The following is a 22,298-nucleotide window of genomic DNA, read 5'->3' as shown; positions in this document are numbered from 1 at the left end:
CACTTATGATAACTGTTTTGAACAGATTTTTATTGCACTTAAGTCTTACACTTCCATCAATATATCTTGTTGTTCCTATCTTATCATTGACCCTTAGATAGTCCCCTAAAATTGTATGTTTTGGTAAAGGACAGTGGCGTCTTAACATTCATTCCGTGAAAATACTCATGTCTCAAATGATAATTTTCCCCATAGAAATGCCATTAACCTGTTCCAGCCTCCCTCCAGAAAAAAATTACATAAAATTTTCATGTTTTAATAGTAGATAGAATAGAAAAGAGATAGGTAAGATAGATAACAAGAGAGAAATGATCTGCCATAGTGCTTGGTCAGATTTGTGATCCCTGATATATTAACTAACATAAAAATGACAAAGAATAGAATCAAAGTATGGAAAAAGTTTTAAAAAGTAACAGTCTCGAGAACAGAGTCTGCAGCCAGTTCGGCTACAGCTGGAGACTGACGATCATCGTCTTGCTTTCCGCTTTTATCCTGTGCCGTTTTTGCCCCACGTGCGTCTTCCCGGTGACGTCATCACATGTATGAATGGGGCACAGAGGGATCCTCAACCCCTGCTCCTGCAAACAAACGCATCCTGCCCCAAAACACACAATCTCAGACCCCCACTCTCTTTTAAGACCTGCTACAATCTTTCTTCGCAATGGAATGATCATTAGTACCTGTGATTGCCACTGACTTGTGTGATTCAATCATTGTACTCTTCCTATTTGTGCAACTAATTGCAGTAGCCTATGTGTACACAACATCATTACTATTTTATTTTATTTACCACTACCAAAAACAAGCAGAATTTTAAAAAAATCCCTCCTACAATATACACAGATCTAAATAAAGAAAATTCCAAACTACCTGTCCATCAAAAAGGAGGATATCGTTGGATTGAGCTTGGAAACCAAGGATAATAACAGTTAATTGCGTCCATACACTGTAATTTTCCGTAAAGTGCCGGAAATCCGTGACAGCGAAATGAGAAGTAGTAGCATACCGAAATAAAGAAAGAAAGAAAGAAAGAAAGAAAGAAAGAAAAAAGAAAAAGAAAGTTGGTGATATTTTTATTACCGCGTGGTAAATATAAGAAAGTGAACGATTCGTCATCGCCTCCGTGCTCTGTATCACAGTGCCACGGGCTGTGTAATAAACACGGAAGTGAGTGCACAGTGGGGCGACGTAACGACATGAGCAAACCGAGCTTTGATGTGACGACCGCGTTTGTTGTCAACCTTCACTTACCGTCGACGTACGACCTGAGCCAACATGAAGGTAACCCGCCTTCGAGAGCCAGACGATAACTAGAAACTAGAAATGTTTTCGTTTTCTTTCCCAAAGACGACCCCCGTGAGCTTCACGTTTGCTTGACGTCACTACAATGACGAGGCGGACGTGCACTCAGCGGACTGTTGTACGTGATGCTACGTGAGCTAGCAACCTGAGCTAACCTGCAGGGGGAGACAAAGCAGCATTATCAGGTTTAACCCAACTCTCCACCCCCACGCACCATTATTAATTACACTAAACGTTTACAATTAAATGTAACACTGTTCGATAATGCATGGATACGGTTACTATCATCCAGATACTTTTGTGGCAAAGATTGTGCTAGTTGGATGGATGGATAGATAGTAAAACCAAGAAAGTGGAAACAAACAAAGAGCAGCATTGAGAAAAGAGTAAAATATTTGTTTTATCTCATGTAAATGAAAAGAAAACAAGATTAAAATGTTGGCATATGGTAAATCATAGTCTAATTATGCTCCAGTATTATGTGGAGCAGGGGTGGCGGAACAACATTGAAATTGGGGAGTGGGTGGGTGGTGGGGGTTACAGTATCTTTGGAATTTTGGGAATTTATTATTATCCATCCATCCATTTTCAGAGCCGCTTATCCTCACAAGGGTTGTGGGCATTTATTATTATCTATAATTATTATTATTATTTTTTTATTTCTGAAACCAGTCGTCGACCTGCGGTAATTTAAGATTAAAAGTTCCGCCGTCTCTATCTGGACAATTAGGGCAAAGTGGGAAGTATATTGAATGATGTACGAGGTCTGTTGCCACAAAAAATATATTGCTACCTTCCCCTTCCCACTAATCCCACTGGTGTCTTACGCATTCGACCACCCTTCTCTGCCAACCTTTTTTGAATTGGAAGTTATTCCTCCGGGATTCTCCGAAGCTCCGTTGTCACGGCCATCTTGTTTCCTTGACAACCCCATTGAGCTTGGGAACAAGAAAAAAAATAACAAGAATCCAGGTCGGGGGAGTTGGGAGGTCGCTCCAGCACAGTAATGTTCTTCTTGGCCAGGAACTGATGGGCGCTAATTGCATTGTGAGTAGGTGTGTTGTCCTACCGCAACTCTCAACTCTTCTCATCCACTGAATGAAGCAAACACCACAATATCTCTATGTAGATGTGCTGATCGTCCGGCTCGCCCACAGTGAATGGGAAAATAGTTGGATTTGAACTATATCTTTTGTGACATCAGTCCTGGAACGTTTATAACAGACCTCCTATAATGACACTGATGAATTATTATACATCCCGTGGGTGGCACGAGTGTATGTCACATTCACCTTACTGTCCTGAGGTTGGGGGTTCGAATCTGGTATCCAACCTTCCTGTGTGGATTTTGGATGTCATCGCTTCGTGCTCGCATGGGTTTCGTCTGTACTTCTTCCTACATCCCATTAACATGCATGTTAGGTTCATTGACAACTTTAAATTGTCCTTACTGAGGTGTGAATGTGAGTGAGAGTTTTTGTTTGTCTATATGTGCCCTGCGATTGGCTGGCGACCAGTCCATGGTGTACATTGCCTCTCGCCCGAAGTCGACTGGGATAGGCTCCAACCCACCTGTGACCCTAATGAGGATAAGCGGTATAGAAAATGGATGGATGGATGCAATATCTAAAATGTATTAAACATCTGCTGATAAAGTATAATATGCATAACAGTGTAATTCTATTGCACATTGTAATTTGAGAGGCATTAAATACATTTAAATCATGAAATGTAAATGTACTAATAATGTAGTCACATATTGTGCAGTTACATTCAAACAATGAATTCACTGTACATGCACATCGTGTAAATAAAAAGTAGTATTTTTGTAGATCTTGCCACGTAATCTGAAATAATTACCGGGACATAATTTAACTTTGCCCCTTTGAAATGTGATCAACTTTACTTACTGCACACAATTATAAGGAGTAGTCACGCAAAGGAACAATCATTTTGAAGAAATACTTTAATCCAGCCAACTGCTGTGTTCTTTTTCAGACTGGAGGCAAGCTCTCACATGAAACATGAAACGGTCTGCCCGAGGTCGATCACAGGAGGAAAATCGTAAGTGACATCACACAAGGTGGGATTTTGTGGTTCCCATTACTAAAAACAAGATGCCAGATCGAATACAAACCTTTGACACACTGGACCAACAACAATGCTTAAGTGTTTAACTGATCCTACTCACATGGAAACATTGGTTGGTTGGACCAGTGGTTAGCACATCCGCCTCAGAGTTCCGAGGGTGAGGGTCCGAATTTGGGCTGCGGCCTGCCTGTGTTGAGTTTCCGTGTTCTCCCCGTGCTTGTGTGGATTTTCTCCAGTTACTCTAGTTTCCTCCCACATAAAAAAAAATGCATGTTAGGTTAACTGAAGACTCTAAATTATTCTTAGGTGTGAGTGTAAATGGTTGTTTGTCTGTGTGCCCTGTGATTGGCTGGCGACCAGTTCAGGGTGTACCCCGCCTCTCGCTTGGATAGGCTCAAGTTCACCTGCAACCCTAGTGAGGATAAATGGAAAACGGAAGATGGGTGGATAGATGCAAAGGTGTTTATTTTAGACCTGAAAAAATATAAAACTATTGGGGACATTATTATGGATTGTACCATTAGTATCTGACAGTTTTACCCTCGTCTGTCTCACACAAACCTAATTATGTACAATTATTGTGTATGATTGATTTCCATTCTTGTTTTTAAATGCAGCTGAAAATGACCTGCACAAACTAAAGCTACAATATCGCCAAGCTATAAAAGACAAACAGGCTTATGATGAAAAAATTCAAAGCCTTCTGCTGAAAGACAGGTTTGTTTGTTTTTTGTAAATCGATCCTTATTCCTTGTTCTGTCCATATCCCACTAAAACATAAAAGTTCTGTCCTGTTGGCTTGAAGTGCAAATCTATTTGTCTTTGTCCTTGTGTGAGCAGCAGGGAGATTGAAAGACTCCAGACTGAACATGAAGAACTATTACACATCCTCACCATCGCTCAGAGTAGTTGTAACCAAAAAAAAGAAGTTAATGCTTCTCAAGATCTCAATAACCTTTTGTCCAGCGAGGAGAGAATAGAGGAGGAGCTACGAACAAACAAAACCAAACTGGTGTCTTTTAAAAAGCAGGTGAGAACTGTTGTGCTAAAACTGTTGCTTGACTTGCTTCAGAGTGTCATGTGAACACCCTACCGTTGGCTTTCTTTCCAGATTTTAGAATGGGAGAGGAAGCTGGTGGCACAGAGGGGGGGCACTGCACCACATAATACAAAATGTGAAGACAACTCCATAAAGGATATCTTGTCAAAAGAGGACAAATTGTACAAGGTCCGTGCTTCATCTAGCATCCATTAGTGAGCATAGCATTCATGGCAGATGATCGAAGCTGAAATTAGTCACGTTTCTTAAAGGGTCACATATGCTTCAATGAGCTGACAATCAGGAATGACCAATTAAGGAAGGAACTAGAAATTCTGGAGATGGAGAAGAATGAGTTCCTGCAAATTCAGCTTCAGCTGAAAAAGGTCTGTTGGATGCTCCCGTTGAAATGTTTAGATAAAATACATGGGGCAATTATGTTGAGCACTGTACCTTGAAATAGAAAGATAATTTGGAGTGTTTTGGGGGAAATGATGCGATTAGCAAACATTTGATGTGGTTTGTGTTGGCTTTTCCAGGAGCTGCAAGCCATTCGCAAGGAAATTTCTGACTTGAGTGCTATGTGTACTAAAGCCAACAATGCCAGGTGAACACCTCTTTACGTCTCAATATATTTTTTATCAGAGGTGGGTAGAGTAGCCAAATATTGTACTCAAGTAAGAGTACTGTTACATGAAAGTATTATGACTCAAGTAAAGGTAAAAAGTAGACCTCCCGAAAATTACTCAAGAGTAAGAAAGTACTCAGTGAAAAAAACTACTCAAGTACTGAGTAAATGGTGAGTAACTTCTGATTTGTCAGCATGAACGTCAAATAAAATACAGCAAAAACTAAACTATAACTACTACGCACAGCCAAGAAAACAACAAAAACATCTGAAACTCACCGCAAACTGTTTTCTCGACTTAGAAGTGGGCTGGAATATTCACATTTGGGCAGACAGTGCCAGGCAAATAATACAATGCTTGAAAACCGCGCACCATTGCCTTCTATGGGATTGACGACCTTCCCAACATGGCCGCCACATAAGCACGTCGATTAGCCCGGCTAGCGTATCTAGTGTTTATACCTTATGACCGTGAAGCCCAATAGAAGACATTGTGTGCAGTCATGTGACTGTCTTGTGTCATTTGATTGGTGAACTAGAGTTAAACGTCACTAGCGGTTACATTGCATTGGAGCAAACAGCGCCCAATGCGTGAATCGTAGTCGAAACAGATCGCACACGAAAAAAAAAATAAAGCAATAATTGATTAATAAAAGCACCGAGCGGCATGTAGATCATTGTAACAGAGTAAAAGTACTGTTTCTTAACATACTCGAGTAACAGTAAAAGGTATGCTGTATTAAAAGTCTGACAAGTACAATTTATCCAAAATGCTACTTGAGTAAAGGTAACGGAGTCAATGTAGTGCGTTCCTACCCACCTCTGTTTGTTAAGCCTTTAACCGTTGAACCACCATAACCATTATGTGAGGGTACATAAGTTGATCCCCCAAAAATGTTTTCCCCAGTAGTAAGTGAAGAAACTATTATGTACATGTGCAAAATATAATCACAATGACAGTTTATGGACTGTATATATCCATCCATTTCCTATACCGCTCATTAGTATCATGGGAAAGTACCAGCCTATCCCAGCTGAGTTTGGGCAAGAGGTGGGGTACACGATGGACTGGTTGCCAGTCAATCATAGGGCAGGCACATATAGACAAAGAAAATTCACACTTTAACAATTTAGAGAATTTTAGAGCGTAGACTGAAACTCGGCCACCCAGATTTTAGAGCGTAGACTCCAACTCGGCCACCCCAATGGGCATCCCCATTGTGTGTTTTTGACGCAAATTTTCGTTTTGTTTATAAAGAGCCAAGTGACGACTGGTTTTCAAGGGGGAAATATTTGATCAGCCCCCCTGTCGACGATTGGTTTTCGAAGGACATCACCAAAACGTTGGCCACCACAATGAATATTCTCTGGCTGTGTCTCTGTCTTCAATGAACCTAACATTAATGTTTTGGCAATGTGGAAGGAAGCAGGAGTAACTGGAGAAAACAGACGTTCCTGTGTACAGTTTCCTTGTTCTCCCTGTGCTTCCTCCCACATTACAAAAACAAGCATGTGAGGTTCATTGAAGACCAAATAGCAACGTGACAAGATTTGCCAAAAATGACAGTCTGTCAAAATGCTGAGTCTGGTTGGAACTGCCACTTCAACCTTAGTACAACGCAGCAAGAATTAGGAAATTTGATGATGGGCTCCAGAGAAATTTAGATTTTTTTTTTGCGTCAGAAAAAAAAGTGCATTTTTGGGGAATATTTTTTTGTGATATCGCCTATCGAAACTCTGGTCAAAAAACGCCTTCAAATTAGAGTAAAACAATAGAACTTAATTATTTCTAAAGATATTTATTCGACCGTCCTCGACCACTTTTCCAATTGGCTGACAAGTTTCAGTTACGGATCCAACAGTCGCTCACACAGGCTGAAATTCTTAGACGTCGACGCATCATAATTTCCGTGACGTTTCTAATTATGTAATTTGTCCTAAAAACTTGACTTTCATAGTGCAAATGGAATATTATTGGTGAAAAGAGCAGTGGGGGCAGTAGAATAGGTCATATGGTTCAGCAATCAAAAATCTTTTGATGAATTTATTTATGGAGGATTTTTGAGGGGTTCGAAGTGTTCATTCCATTTTCAAATGTTTAAAACCATTTTTTTTTAATTCCACAGAGATGGCAAACACTTGTTACATTGCTACTCTAAATTGTCCCTAGCAGTGAATAACTGCTCAGTTCACTCAACTTGTAAAGCGCTACAAATGCAGTTAGATGAATGTACACATATATCTGAAAATCTTGACAACCTCAACTTAGTTACCACACGATGCAAACTGAAGTGGGAGCCATTCAGAAAAAGGGTGTAATTATCCCCCTGCCTTGTAAATGCAGAAGTAAAAAGAACAAAAGTGTTCCTTCAAACCAACCTCTTTTGAACTGAAGCTGCTGACAGATATTTTGCGATATTGAGTGTCCTTAAATATTTCTGCAGTAGGTATACATTTTCAGAAATAGAAATGTAGCCTTAGTAAGCCCTCCAGTGGACAAAATTATCAACAACAGTGACTTATATTGAAAAATGGCAGTTATAGTGTTCTCTAAGTTTGCAAAAATCATCCCCATGGGCCAGCGATTGGATCCCCTGACAGTCCGGTTCTGGTCCGCTGGCTCTTCATCTGACAGACCTGGTCTATACTGTATGTGCGATTGACTGGCGACCAGTTCAGGGTGTACCCCTTCTCGCCCACAGTCGACTGAGATTAGCTCCAGGTCACCTGCGACCCGATGAATGGATGAAAAAATAAATAGATACAATTTTTCGTTCTTATTATTTGATGTTGAAGCATTGAACTGTTCACTAACTGATATGGCGACACCTAGCGTTGCAATCCAGGTAAAGCAGAAGAAGCTGAAGGAACAGAGGGCTCAGTTCGAAGCTCAGTACACTCAAACTACAACCAACTTAGAGCATGAAATTGCCACGCACTGCAACCTTGAGGCTATGGTAAACGTGAAGAACGCCGGTGACGAGGGCAGTGATCACAACAAAGGTGAATCTTTATTTGGTTAAAGAAATAGATTTTGAATACATATACTGCAAGAGAATACACATTAGTCTAGTAGAACCATAAACACAATACTCTTGGTTAAAAATCCTCCCACATAAGCCCAGAAAAAAACACATTGAAGACCTTCTCACAAACCATTCCTGTCTGTGCAGAGCTTTTGTGCTTTCCTTTTCAACATACTATAAGTCTGAGGGTAAATACTCTTAAAAATGCCCACAGAGGACCTGATGGAGCAGCTGCAGAAATTGACCCATCTGGAAGATACCATCAGGAAAATCCTAATAGAGACGGGAGAGAATGAGCTGAACACGCTGGTAGCAAACTTCTTAGGAAGTAGGTCAAAAATCAAGAATGATTTAACAATGGTCACAATTATAAAATTGTAATTTTCCTGAGAAGTATTTTGTGGTTTTCTATTCTTCAGTGGAGGAGGAGAACTATTCTTTACTGAGCTTTGTCAACTATCAGCACTGGAATGTTGAGGACCTTAAACAGCAGATCACTCAGGTTAGTGCCACACAGGCACTCACTCAGACATTTTTTGGGGGCAGGTGCTCTATCCGAAAAAAGGGCACCCCATCACAAAAATTAATTCATATCATTAAGAAAAAACAGTAGTATGTATTTAACTTGTGCATTTATATCCTATTAACACAATCAACACCTTCAATAATACAACTATTAACAAAGAAGGTGAACGGTGGCTCCAATGGATATAAAAAGTAAACACACCCCTGTTCAAATGAGAGGTTTTTGGAAGGAGGGGGCTTGGGAGCAAGGTGGTAACATTTGTACAAATCTCCAAAATGCTTGTTACATATAAGAATACTTTGGGTAAAATTGATGACAGAGAGGGTACATTTTCTTTTAAATATTGATGAATGAGGCGGTACAGTGGATGACTGATTAGCACATCTGCCTCACAGATCTGACGTCCCGTGTTCAAATGCCTGCCTGTGTGGAGTTTGCATGTTCTCCCCGTGCCTGCATCGGTTTTCTCCGGGTACTCTGATTTCCTCTCACATTCCAAAAACATGCATGGTAGGTTAATTGAAGACTCCAAATTGTCCGTATGTGTGAATATTGATGAATGAAAAAAAATGGGCTACAGCAAAAAGGGCACTTTTTTGGTTCAGGGCAAAAGGACAGTTACTTGAGCACCATTTAGTCGATATGTGTGCACGTGCCTGCTGCCGCTTGTGTTTAAGACATCGATGTACAAGTTTAGTTCAGTTGTCATGTGACTTGACGCTGTGCTTTCTTCCCATCCGAAGCTTTACAAGGAGAGCGAACTCTTTGTCACTGAGCAGAAACAGCAGGCTCAGGACCGCCAAGCTCTTCAGGCAGCCATTTCCACCAAGCAAGACACTATTGAGGAGCAGCTGTGCGGCTTCGAAAAGCGAATTGACTTCCTTCAAAATATCCTAGATCACCTTAAAAAAGGTACAGCATAGCGACCGAGCATCCAATGACCTGTTGCACGCCGTACAAGACTGAACAATTTCTATCAGCCTCTGGCCACTATGAGAAGCATTATATTCTCTTGTGCATGAGTGTACCTAATGTATTTTCCGTCACTGATTTGTGCGGTCTATTGGCGGTTGGTAAACCACCTTAAAGGATGCATTACCACCACCAATTGATGTTGTCCTTCCACTGCAAGGAAACCACTGTGAATTGGTGGTGTTCGGATGTTGCAAAGTTTGCTGCTGCCATCTAGTGGTGGTGGTTTGACACGAACTCGTACGCAATATTGACAAAAGTATTCACTCATCTACCCGATAGAACACCTTTGGGTTGATTTCGAGTGAATAATGAGCCAGGCCTTCTTGTCCAACATCAGTGTGTGACCTCATAAATATGGTCGTGGAAGAATGAGCAAAAATTCCCATAAACTTACTCCTAAACCTTGCTGAAAGCCTTCAAACAAGAGTTGAAACTGTTATAAATGCAAAGGATAGACCAACATCATTTTAAACCACATGGATTTAGAATAGGATATCACTAAAACCTAGGTGAGCGAATAATTTTGGCAATATAGAGTATCTAAAATATTTGCTCGTATCTCAAGACAAAACATTGGCCAAGTGATGGCTCGTATCTCGAAAACCTCATAAGTCCAGACACTCGGATCTCAAGGCATCACTATATAAAAAAGTCCAGCTCACCAGCAATGCCAGTGAGGACAAGCAATATAGAAAATGGATGGAAAATTGTTAACCAAAGTATATAACAATGCTCTCCTCTCTGATTCTTTGGACATGTCATTACACATAATCCATCAGTTAATCATACCCTTGTTATTTTCCAGGTGTCCAAACATTACTTGACATCAGCTATGAAGGTACTGACATGTCCAGCACATTGAGCACTTGTGACAGAGCCCTGGATGAGCACATGACAGCGTGCTTGAAGCTGGTGGAAGAAAAAGTCAATGGTCTCCTAAATCTGCAGTCCATCATTCTCTTTCAGGAGAGCTTAACACAGTGTGTATGTGTACTTGTCAGCAGACATGTCTACTTGTACACACTGTCTGGTGTACTTATTGTAGTTTCAAGTTAGGAGATGTCGACAGCACTCATTAATTGAATATTACTGTGCTTTCTCATCATCAGGACCTCGCTAGTGACGGCTTTGGTTCCATAGCGGATCAACTGCGGGGGAAAGGGAACGCCCAAGCAGCCAACCTGTCCACCGCAGCTTCAACCCCGCCACCTGAGTAGGTCTTATTACTTCCTTAAATCTCGATCAGACGTGACACCCAAGGAACAATTACTTTCAACATTAGTATATGGACAAATGTTGAGAAACAACTACAGCTGAAAACACCCTAAAAGTTGTCCAATGTGAACTTAAAATATGCCACCAACCATAAATGGAACTTATTGTGACATCGGAAATGGTCTGGCCGCTCAGTATGACCTGACCATGTATTTTTTTGTTTCTAAGCAAATGCTAATTTTAATAGCATGTAGATAGTAGCGCTGGGCGATTAATCAATTATCAATTAAATCAATAATTAGTCAATAATCAATTGTTAGGACAATTTTTTAATTGATTTTTGTAATCGATTTTTGTTTTTTGGCGGCTGTAATATGAAGATGGTGCCAACTGACCTGCACTGCTTCCACGAGCAGCATAACTGAACAGAGAGGAGTTACGATAGCAGTCAGTGTTGCCAACTTAGCGATTTAGTCGCTATATTTAACGACTTTTCCAACCCCTCTAGAGAGTAAGGGCGACTAGTGAGTTTAATTCCTGCTAAGAAACAGACAGGGGAAGCAGGTCGACATTGTTTTCAGTATAAAAAGGAGCCCGGTGGAAGGCAATCATGTAGTCATCACATTGAATATTACCAAAGACATCGTGCCCTTTATATGTTGCTGAAGCAGTGATTTATCAACACATTCAAAACTTTTGACCCCAGGCGTGTGCTTCTAAGCTGCACGTGTTTTGCAGAGGTTTCCTTGCCTCACCTGTACAACTTTACATGAAAAAAGATTGACAGAGCTGGAGGAGGTGCAGCGTTAGACATACAGTATGCACCAGCTGAGTTATGCAGTTTGACAGTTAATTTTATTCATGTTAAATCAGTTTACATACATTTTGACTGAAAATATTTTTTTCCCAGAGGAAACATATTTTCACATTATGTGTAAAGAAAACCAAATATTTATATTATTTCTGTGGGAGTTGTTTTTAGGTCATGCTTTTGGGGGAAAAAAATGGTATCAGGAAAAATAAAGCAAATTTCAGAAGGGAAAAAAAAAAGTACAACACTTGATTTGAATAATGTCATATACTCATTTGCTTTTAATATAAGTGAAGGGGGGGGGGGGAATAGACTAAAGTTGACAATTAATCGCATTTTTGTGAAGAAAAAAAAATCTTGAGACCTTAAGACCATATTGCCCAGCACTTGCTGAATGCATAAAGGCAAAAGATTAGCATGGAAATTACCACAGAAGCTCAACAACAATACCACACCTCATATTTATAAAGACTTGAGGCTGTAAATGTAGTCAAAGTTGCATAAACAGTATTGAGCAAAGGCTGTGAATTTTTTTTCATGTTGTTATTGCAGGGGGTTGTGTGTTTATTTTGGAATAAGACTGTATGTAACCCAAAGACAAACATTCCGACAGTCTCTCCAGAAGAGTGGAAGCTGTTGTAACGTTCATGTAAAGAGCAGACCAAATCCTTTTCTTTCTCTCCAAATTCTTTATTGCATTTTAGGCACCCCAATATATTTATCTAAAGTCTGTCAAATATGTGCTTATTGATCATTTTCAAGGGAAAGCAAATGTATGAATTGAAATATTGTGTGATATGCAGTGAGGACAAAGCCCGGAAAGGCAGTCGTTCCGGAAGCAAGGGAGCAAATGAGAGGATAGCTTCCCACAGCAGCCCATAAGTGGGTGAGTGCATGGAGAAGAGCAGTGACAGGAAAGCTTATTCTATTTTTTATTGGGTTTGGTTACAGATATAACTATTCCCCCATTTTGTCCTCAGACTCAAAGAGAACAAAGACAGAGGGACCAGGGGTCTGTGTTGTGCATAGTATATGCATCAACATTAATGAGCTACTCTACATTGGCCATGGATGATGGCCAAAAGTGGGCTGGTCCTGATGTGGAGATGTTTTTATGTGGACTACTGCAGCTTTCCTGCACATGTCTACTTTTAATGTGGATCCTATGCAATTTTTTTACACCAGGCCCCAGATGACCTGCTTCTCCTGAATTGGGCTACCAGCAATGGCCCGTCACAGCAAAAAAGTGTGGACTGTGAAAAAGTCTGTCTCTGGGCTTCCAACTTGTAGATAACACATTTACATACATTGTGTTGTGAGGCTTGTAGTTACAGTCTCAGGTTCAAGCAGAATGGAAGTCAGTGGAACTAAAGAAAAACAGTTGGTTATAAATACATGTTTACATGGGTAGCTGTTTTAGATATCAATTCATAACCATTTTTACCCTGACCATAGACTTGCAGTGTCCATTCCCCTTAAAAGTACATCAAATGTCCACAGCACTTTTCACATGCATGGGTTACTAAGTGCTTTACAATGCAGGTGCAAAATGCAAGTCAGAGGGAAAGAAAAACAGCAACAAGACGGGGAAGATAACCTGAGGAAGGAGAGAAATAAGTACATTAGAGGAGGTAAAACCATGAACAAAGATGTCTTCCCAGTGGTGTGAAGAAACAGGATATTGTTTTAATGAGAGTGTCAAATGGGACAGTCAGCAAGGGGAGAGGTTATGGATTTCACTAGACCGCAATGAGAAAATTAATCTGACGCTGTTGAGAATTTGACCTAAAAGGTAACTATAGTAACGGACCTAGGATGGTACCCTGTGGGACATCGTAGGGGTGGCTAGAAGGGTGCTTTCACACCCCTTTTGGTTCCTTTTTACAGGTGAGAACCGCAAACACTTGGTGACCCATAACCTCTAACTAAAGTTGACATGCCTTACTGTGCCGCCAGACTTATGGTTCGTAAGAACATTTTAAAAAGGCAGGCATGGTGTTAAAAAGCCATTGATGTATATGCAGAGTGCACAAATACAATCTGAAAGTCTTCGTTCAAGTATTTCCTTGATTGGGTTACTGTGAGACATCATGTCACAGCCAGTTTATGTTAATTAAGCATAAATAATAAAATTAAATGTTACTGAGCACACAAATATTAAAAGTGTACCCCACCACAAATATGATTATTTCTGAAGTAAATCATTACTATTTTCCTTCATTGTGTTAGTTTTTTGAGGAGATCATCCAGAGTGGTTGAATTGAACCACCCTGCTTTCCTGTCGCGATCGCTCTGCCTCAAACACCAGCAAGTGGCTCTGCAGTGTCTCTTCAGGACCGGAAGCGATGAGCGATGGGTCATTGTTCTGTGCACAAAAACACAAACCATGTCAACTGTTAGATGAATCTTTTTAGCACGAAAGTTGGTTCTGCTGTGGCTGGAAAAAACCTGGAAATTACACTCAAGAATCATTGTGGACTCACAGTCACAGCAGAAATGAAAGAATCAATCAAGAAGTAATCAGCTTGAGCGTGTCCAGACAGGCCAAAGTGCATGGGGCAATCCACGTTTACCACATGTTTGGTGGCTTTCTGGGTCAGAAAGTCAAACACCCGAATCTCCTCATCTTTAAATGACAACTCGCCCTGAAAAGGAATGCTTGAATTTAAATCTCATCGATTCTAAGTCAACACAGATTGTGTAGCTCAGAATTGAGATTCTTTGTACCTTGCTGCCATAGATGGCTGTTTTTCGTTTGCCGATATCTTCAGTGAAAGCAACCATAGAGAAGGCTGCAGTCAGACCACCTTCAAACTCCATGTTAACAACCTGGAAAAATGTCATCAGAGGAAGAACTCTTAACTTTGCATTCCTTTGAACTTTCCCCTCACATTATTTTAGCATAATATCCATATTCTCTCAAAAAGTTGATATATATATATATACATATACATATATATATATGTATATGTGTATATATATATATATATATATATATATATATATATATATATGTATATATATATATGTGTATATATGTATATATATATACATATATATATATACACATACACACATATATATATATATACATACACATATATACACACACACACACACACACACACACATATATATCTATCCTTGTGAGGATAAGCGGCTCAGAAAATGGATGGATGGATAATAGGAGTTATGCGCCACCACCAACTTCTGCATTCGGTAAAACAGATCAAAGCACTTCCGGTTCAGGAGCCCTATTGCAGGAGACTGGGACAAAGCAACTATAGAAATATATATATCACATACAGTATTAGTGGTGCAACGGATCAAAAAATTCCCGATTCAGTTCTTATCACGGACAGTACCATTTTTCGGCTCACTTTTTGGGTGGCTTGGCGAGTGTTAATGTCAAGCACTGCACATATGGATATACTGTACATGAAGACGGTCTCAGCTCCTCACTACATATTAGTTGTTTTTCTGCAGAGGGTAAAGAATAAATGCCTGTGAGTATTGTTGTATTACCCGTCTACATGTTGCTCCGCCGCTTGTGTTCAAATATCGATTGCTTAAAGGCTTATAACACTGCGACACTGATGCCATTTGTTAGCCCGTCTACAGCGTTTCCCATTATGTGTTCACATTAACCTAGCGGCTTTAAAGCAAAGTTATGTCATTAAATACACTATGTAATTCTCTTTGTTTTATGTTAAGTTTGACAGTAAACAAACTAGCAGTGGCAATAAACAGCTTGAAGAATTTTTTTTTGAGAAATTGTTCACTATTTTTTGTAATTGTTCACGACCAATCTGCTGCTTTTTGTAGAGTTAAGTTCACTCCCACCATCTAGCGCTTGTATCAAGTTTTTGCTCGCAAGTCAAAGCAAAAAAATAAAAAAATTAAAAATCTGCCGAACAATGGCTCGTATCTCTGAAAACTCATAAGTCAGTTCACTCGTATCTCAAGGCACCACTGTATTTTCAAGTACTGAACAACATTTAAAATCCAAGATTTTCAACCTGGTTACTGCAGACATCGTTGTCGCACTCGTAGACACAGCGGCCGTACGGTCCAGTCCTGAGAGCCTCAGTTACCGTCTCAATGTCTGGGAAAGAGTTGGGGCATATGACGGAAATGGGCCAGCCAGTGTGGCCCTAAAAACAAACAAACAAACAAAATCATCAGGTACCATTAAGCATACACAATGTACAAAATATGCTTCAATGTTCACCTTTTTCACTCTGTCCAGGTAGATTTTGCTTGCCGAGTACGGACATGTGTCCTCGACTGAACAGTCCAGGCAGCGAACAGCAGCCCCTGTTGGCTAACGTGACAAGGTTCACGCATGTAAAGAACTTAACAATAGCACCTTTCCTTTCCTTTCGTTGAAGCTTCCAAAAAGTACAAAAGTACCTTGTTTTCTTGACTGAAGTGGCTGACGAAGCCAAACGACGTCACTTTCAAACACCTGCCAAGAACAAGCTGTGATGTCATCTATTGCTTTATGGGTGGCAAACAAATGTCTTCATGTCATCTAGTCAACCACCACATTTCCACTATGCAGTTATGTCTCTATGTCACTAGATATGTTGCACACGTGATCTGTCACAATCATATCATAACTTTTAATTGGCCTAAAGCTAAGGAAGAGAGGAGTAATAGGTTTAGGATGTTTGTTTTATTGGTTCATTTGTAGATATGCACTTTTTAAAAATTCCATCCATCCATTTTCTGAGCCGCTTCTCCTCACTAGGGTCGCGGGGGTGCTGGAGCCTATCCCAGCTGTCATCGGGCAGGAGGCGGGGTACACCCTGAACTGGTTGCCAGCCAATCGCAGGGCACATAGAAACAAACAATCATTCGCACTCACAGTCATGCCTACGGGCAATTTAGAGTCTCCAATTAATGCATGTTTTTGGGATGTGGGAGGAAACCGGAGTGCCCGGAGAAAACCCACGCAGGCACGGGGAGAACATGCAAACTCCACACAGGCGGGGCCAGGGATTGAACCCGGGTCCTCAGAACTGTGAGGCTGACGCTCTAACCTGTACGAAATAATTTATAGGACATTATTTCCTGTTGAGACCACTGCTTAAAGACAGTATTACTCGTTTCTCCAAAAGAAATGCCAAAAAAGTATGGTATGAACCACATACAGTATTTTGATAACCATTAAAACCCAAACAAAGGAACATGACCGAACTGTACTGCTTGAAAGGAAATGTTGAAATGCTCATGTTGATCTGGTTGTCGCCAGCATAGGAGTGAAAGGTCTATGTTGGGGAATAATCCGACCAAGGGGGAGCATGTGCATTTTGAACATTGGGGGGGGGGGGGGGCAAGTACGGAGCCTTGTGGTACGCCTTGGTTGTCTGGAGCTGCAGACTTGCTATAGCTTGCTTAGTATGGTAACTGTTTTCTTTCAAAAAGTTTAACCTGCGTGCTCCGGCCCATTGATGGATCAGGTCGATGTCGTGGCATGATTTGGCCAGAAGAGCAAAAGAGCTCTCTGCTTCTTTCCTCCAGTTTCCACGAACGAAGGAGTGAGCAAAGTGACAAAAGCCAACCTGAAGAAAGACGTGGCTCATGTATGTGTGTACAAATGTAAATTATCCCATATTTTGGGGAAGTGCATCTTTCATGTTTACCGGCTCAAAGTGCTGAATGTGGATCACATCACCAATGACACCGGAGTCTATCAGCTCCTAAAAAAAAATTGAAAAAATAATTTCATTAGCATTTTTAAAAGAAATAGGTATTTAAAATATAAATACCAATACCAGTACCAATATTCAGCAAAGAATCCAAATGATACTGAAGCAGTAACTTTGTTTTTTTCTTATGTTAATTATAATCAACATAGTAAGTTACACATGCATGAAAAGTACAGTTACAAAAGTTAGGGATTGTCACTATTTAACTACGCAAGTAAAATTCCATTGTGACCGAAGGTCATGAAAAGTTATAAATGTCAGAGCATCTGGTTCGGGCAGGACATGTTTTTGTCGAGAACAGAGGTAAAAGAAAAGTGACTTTGTAGTTGTTCTATCTGACAAAAATACCTTGATACCCAGGGAAAGGGCACAGATCAAATCACCTTTATCTTGCGGATGCTGGGATCGTATCGTAGAACATGACCCACACATAGCATCACACCGCTCTGAGAGCACGCCCCCACAATCTCTATGCAGTCTTTAGCCGTTGTCTGAAGTCATAAAAAGGTGTACAGGAATAAATTTACATTACATCCCATTGAAATGAATGAAAATCCAATGAATCCGTAACCAGCCCCAAAATTAAGTTATGCTTTTTTTTTTAATCAGTGTGTGGTTAAAATAAATGAATACACACTATTACAAAGAAATAAACTAAACACACATGTTTAGTGCTCATTAACTTTAATTGAGGGAAAGGGGAGGAGGGCTAGGCTCCTGATTGAAGAAGAGTCATCTTCCGTAACAACACGGGGAAATTCTGATGCAGGTGTTTTTTCTTTTGTCTGTTTCTTTTCTAATTCATTGGTTGATTGTTTCTGTTCAGGGGGGAGGAAAAAATAAAAATAAAAATCAGAAAGTGGGACATCACATTGTCACTTAAAAGATTAATTGCTGTGTTGGCCAATTTGCTGCACATACCTTTTGATCATTTTTTTTTAATTGCCTCGCTCACGGTATCCCAGCGACCACTTTTTTCTGTCAGTCTAATAAAGACCAAAAAAACCTAAGATACAGTGTCTACCTTTTGCATTGCGTGACGCAGTCAATGAGTGTTGCACAACGCAAGAAGCATACAACAGATCCAACAGAAGCATACAACAGAGTTTTCGACAGTTAAGCCATGTTTACTTTTTTAGGAAACGATCCACACAATGATATCGCACCCGCTTCAGTCTTCATTCATAAACGTGGCGGCTGCTGGTCACATCTGTGATTGGCTGACTGTGTGTAGGTGGAACCTGCATCTACCGAATGCATGCGTGGAGAGCTATTTTGACGTGATTATGCCGACATTAACCGTTTGTTGTCTTAATTAAATAGGCGCTATAATTCAATAAATAACATACAAACTGCAAATGGTATATATTTTGACGAAAATAAAATTAGTTCCGGACTTCTTTTACCACGTCAATCAAAAACACTATTAAATTTGTGATTGGATGATCGAAGATGCAGAGATGGAACTTCCGCCTATAAGCGTTACAGATTTCCGCCTACGCTACAGCACTGAGCAGACAACTAGTTTTCAGTTCACAGCAATGACTTATCAGCAGAGTTAATGATCATTACGCAGCGCGGGTAGAAGCACAACATAGGTCGTTCCGTTTGTCCATACGCAAACCGAATGTAATATGTAACGAGGTAAATTTTCCACAAAAATTTTGGACGCAACCCGAATTGCTCGTAAACCGGGTCGTTCGTAACCTGAGGTTCTACTGTATTCTGTTGTCTGAATGGCATCAGGTGGGCATACAGGTTTATGGCCTAGGCTCCAGCAGCCCGCGAGCCGAGTGAGGATAAGCGGTAAAAGAAAATGGATGGATGAATGTTCTGCCATCTAGTAGAAGAGCATTTAATTGTTCTGCCTGTCGATATACATCACAGGCATAGATAAATATGAGTACATTATTTGTAGTACATAAATAATGATTTTTGGACCAATTACGTAAAATTGGACAATTTTCCCGTGGCCCAGAGGTTGAGAAACACTTTGCTAGATGCGTAAAATTTGATTTCACTTGCAAATGAAAATTTTCATATTTTTTGTTGTCTGTGAGCTTTAATACTTTGTCGTTTGAAAAATAATTAGAAATTAAACAAAGCAGACCGAAATAATTAGTGCAGAGGGTTTTGTTTTGCGATTAAAAAAAGAGAGTTTGAGAAATGGCAAACATCCATTGGTTTTTAATTGCCATGTTGTCACTCACGGCCATTGGTTTCTCCAGAAGGACATGGTAGCCCTTCTTTGCAAAGGCCACTGCAGGATCCTGACACACACAAACATACATGAATAACATAGAATAACTACAATGTGGGTTTACAAACCAGTTCAGATATTATTAGTATTACTGACCTTATGAAGGGTGTCTGGTGTGCAAATTAAAACGGCGTCTGCACACTTCTCTCTTTCAGCTAAAATGCGCCAGTCTAGGAGACGCAGAGTTGAAAATGGAACAAGGCATATCAGAATCAGAAGCATCTTTATTTGCCAAGTATGCCCAAAAACACAAGGAATTTGTCTCCGGTAGTTGGAGCCGCTCTAGTATGACAACAGACAGTCAATTTATAGAACACTTTGGAGACGGAAAGACATTGACAAAAAAAAAAAAAAACAGTCACTGAGCAGTAAAGGGTTGCTAGTTATCTGGTAATGCCGGTACATTATTATTATTATTTTTTTTTTTGGGACCAAGGATTTCAAGATGCTCATGCTCACCTTCATACAGGTTCTCATCTGCAATGTTATACAATTGTTGGAACTTAGTGCGAGCAAACTTCCGGGGATCGGCGACTCCAACAACCTGCAATAATGTAGTAGTGTTACTACTCATAGCTGCGGCTTTAGCTTTTATTTTATTTATATCTCACTCATCTCTCTGAACTGGAAGCAATAAGCATAGACTCAAAAAGTGAAGTGGGTTACACAAGTGGCCCTGAATGACCACATGAGTGGCGCTTGGATCTGTTTTAAAATAGCTCACCAGTAATGAGAGATTGTGATTTCCTAGGAATGTTGTAGAAGTGATGATTGGAAATTGTAAATACTTGCAGAGATTGAAATAGTTTTGCATGTTGATATTCATCTGTTTCCTACATTGTTAAATCACCGTGGATATTTTTTTGTGAGAAATCTTTAACATGATCAATGTCATCAGGGTAATGAATAGCATTACAAATAATAACATTAATTAAAGGTGATATTGAGAAAATTGGTTATTTCAAAAGTGTGTATCAAACTTGTAAGGCAAGGCAAGTTTATTTGCATTGCACAACTCATCGACCAGGGAAATTTAAAGTGCTTTACAATGGCAACGAAAAATATATTCTGCACAAAACTTTAAAATTACTTATAAAATAAGATGAAGGTAGCCAATTAAAATCAGACATTGAAAAATCATAAAACTAAAACAGTTTAAGCATTAAAAATACAATAAAAGTCAAGAGAGAGAGAGAGAGAGAGATTGAGCATCTAAGAGAAACTAACAAACAATGTGTTTTTCAGGCCTGATTTAAAAGAGCCAACAGTTTGAGCAGATCTCGGGTATTCGGGAACTTTGGTCACCAGGTGAGGAACATCATAGCTGAATGCTGCTTCACTATTTTTTCTTTTAATTCTGAGGCCATTCAGTGCTTTGTAAACCAAGAGTAAGAGTTTGAACTCTTACCCTTTGACGAACAGGAAAGCAGTGTAAAGATCTGAGGACCGATGTAATTTGGTCCAGTTTCCTGGTGTTAGTTATTACTCTGACAGCAGCGTTCTTGTTGCCCCTCGTATTAATAAGTAGCCAAGAAGCATCTCCCAGTTCGTCAAATATTGGTCGCTGGTTTACCTGCACACGGTCAGGGTGGATAATAGCATATCGGGAATAGATCTCTCCTCGACAGCCTGCTCCCACCACGATGACCCGGACAAGTGGACTCATGTTGTCAACCTTCCGCTCTCCTCTGCACCTGTCAAGATGGTTACTTGAAAGCAGCAGCTACTCTTATTTTTCCCTTTAGGCGTAGAGCTATGTTCACTGTTCTGCGTGCGTGGACCAACCACATTGATTAAATTTCAGACAAACTGCAACTTGACTCACTAATAGAAAAGCCCCGCCCTCCAGTGTGTTGCATTCAGGGGCTCCCGCGATTTGTCAGACTTCTTTCGGATATCCGCTTATCCTTGTTAGAGTCGCGATTGAGGTAGAGTGTAAGACATTGTCGAATGGAAATAATTAATAAGTAACACTAGCAGACGAATATATTACGGGTTGATTAATCTCCTGTTTTATGCTGAAACTTTACAAGCTTGGTCAAAAAGAAACCACAGTTAAGTGTAGCGGCGTTAATGTTTCCCACTAACACGAACCCACCCTAATCCTAACCTTAACCCATCCTAAACCGCCTTAGGACCAACCCTAGCCCTCAACCTAACCATAACAAAGTTCTTCGTTTTTTATGTCGTGCAAATGTCATACACGTTTGGGACGGTCATGTACATCTGCTGCGAAGTCTGCCCTTCCCGCGGCGCAGGAGCCAATCGTGTAGCAGCGGGGCGTATCCTGCCTAGAAACTGCGTGGGAAATCTAATAAGCATGAGCCACAAATATGAATACGATACGGTGATAAGACATCGCACAGCAGCAGACATGCTAACTGACGTGGCTACGTGGCGGCCACACTAACGGGGGCAACGTTCCCATCAAAGGCAATACATGGACATTGAAAATTAGTGGTAACTTACTAATTTCTCAACTGATTTTCATTAGGTTTACTCCTTTGTCAACTTCAACGCCTGTGCTATGAAGACAGAAACTTTAAAAAGAGAGCCATTAAAATATTTTTCCCTGTGAAAGGTTCTTCCCAGTTCCCTTGTTGTAATTATACAGTGGTGTGTACAACCGAATACAGCTTCATGTGCAGGCCTCCTTGTCATTTTCGGTTTTCTTGCCGTCCACAAACATGGAATGGGCCGACATTTTGCCG

The 22,298-nt window shown here is 40.3% G+C and overlaps 2 protein-coding genes across 4 annotated transcripts; one reads left to right on the top strand and one right to left on the bottom strand.

The window, feature by feature from the left end:
- The first annotated feature begins 1,151 nt into the window (after positions 1–1,151).
- LOC133405420 (uncharacterized) lies at positions 1,152–13,793 on the top strand. Of its 2 annotated transcripts, XM_061682337.1 has the most exons (16): positions 1,152–1,281; positions 1,348–1,487; positions 3,301–3,366; positions 4,011–4,110; positions 4,234–4,423; positions 4,505–4,621; positions 4,705–4,818; positions 4,972–5,039; positions 7,894–8,063; positions 8,301–8,414; positions 8,506–8,588; positions 9,356–9,524; positions 10,393–10,571; positions 10,697–10,800; positions 12,417–12,499; positions 12,594–13,793. In XM_061682337.1, exons 3-15 carry the CDS (start codon positions 3,327–3,329, stop codon positions 12,493–12,495), a joined length of 1,527 nt encoding a protein of 508 aa, XP_061538321.1. In that variant the 5' UTR covers positions 1,152–1,281; positions 1,348–1,487; positions 3,301–3,326; the 3' UTR covers positions 12,496–12,499; positions 12,594–13,793. The 2 variants fall into 2 exon arrangements, 1 of the variants encoding a protein (XP_061538321.1); XR_009768947.1 differs by lacking the exon at positions 12,594–13,793 and having other exon boundaries at positions 10,393–10,567.
- On the bottom strand, positions 11,774–22,292 carry zgc:154075 (uncharacterized protein LOC556929 homolog). 2 transcript variants are annotated; one of them, XM_061682353.1, is made up of 14 exons: positions 22,057–22,292; positions 21,161–21,281; positions 20,047–20,131; positions 19,684–19,757; positions 19,538–19,597; positions 17,711–17,818; positions 17,262–17,318; positions 17,050–17,180; positions 16,027–16,081; positions 15,845–15,937; positions 15,633–15,767; positions 14,341–14,442; positions 14,097–14,258; positions 11,774–13,978 (listed from the first exon to the last, which is right to left on the bottom strand). In XM_061682353.1, the coding sequence occupies exons 2-14, from the start codon at positions 21,251–21,253 to the stop codon at positions 13,856–13,858; spliced, it is 1,278 nt and encodes a 425-aa protein (XP_061538337.1). In that variant the 5' UTR covers positions 21,254–21,281; positions 22,057–22,292; the 3' UTR covers positions 11,774–13,855. The 2 variants fall into 2 exon arrangements, with proteins under 2 accessions (XP_061538337.1, XP_061538346.1); XM_061682362.1 differs by lacking the exons at positions 17,711–17,818; positions 22,057–22,292 and having other exon boundaries at positions 21,161–22,030.
- Between the last annotated feature and the right edge of the window lie 6 nt (positions 22,293–22,298).

This window comes from Phycodurus eques, chromosome 1 (genome assembly GCF_024500275.1).
Source record: "Phycodurus eques isolate BA_2022a chromosome 1, UOR_Pequ_1.1, whole genome shotgun sequence".
NCBI classification, from domain to species: domain Eukaryota; kingdom Metazoa; phylum Chordata; class Actinopteri; order Syngnathiformes; family Syngnathidae; genus Phycodurus; species Phycodurus eques.
This window is presented reverse-complemented; position numbering and strand designations above follow the sequence as displayed.

Excerpts from the sequence above, each read along its gene's own strand:
- LOC133405420 (XM_061682337.1), top strand. The coding sequence starts at position 3,327 with ATGAAACGGTCTGCCCGAGGTCGATCACAGGAGGAAAATC. Across the intron at positions 3,367-4,010 it reads TCGATCACAGGAGGAAAATC|CTGAAAATGACCTGCACAAA; the intron begins GTAAGTGACATC and ends TTTTAAATGCAG. Across the intron at positions 9,525-10,392 it reads CCTAGATCACCTTAAAAAAG|GTGTCCAAACATTACTTGAC; the intron begins GTACAGCATAGC and ends GTTATTTTCCAG.
- zgc:154075 (XM_061682353.1), bottom strand. The coding sequence starts at position 21,253 with ATGAGTCCACTTGTCCGGGTCATCGTGGTGGGAGCAGGCTGTCGAGGA. Across the intron at positions 14,443-15,632 it reads ACGATGTCTGCAGTAACCAG|GTTGTTAACATGGAGTTTGA; the intron begins GTTGAAAATCTT and ends ACATTTTTCCAG. Across the intron at positions 13,979-14,096 it reads CTTTCATTTCTGCTGTGACT|AACAATGACCCATCGCTCAT; the intron begins GTGAGTCCACAA and ends TTTTGTGCACAG.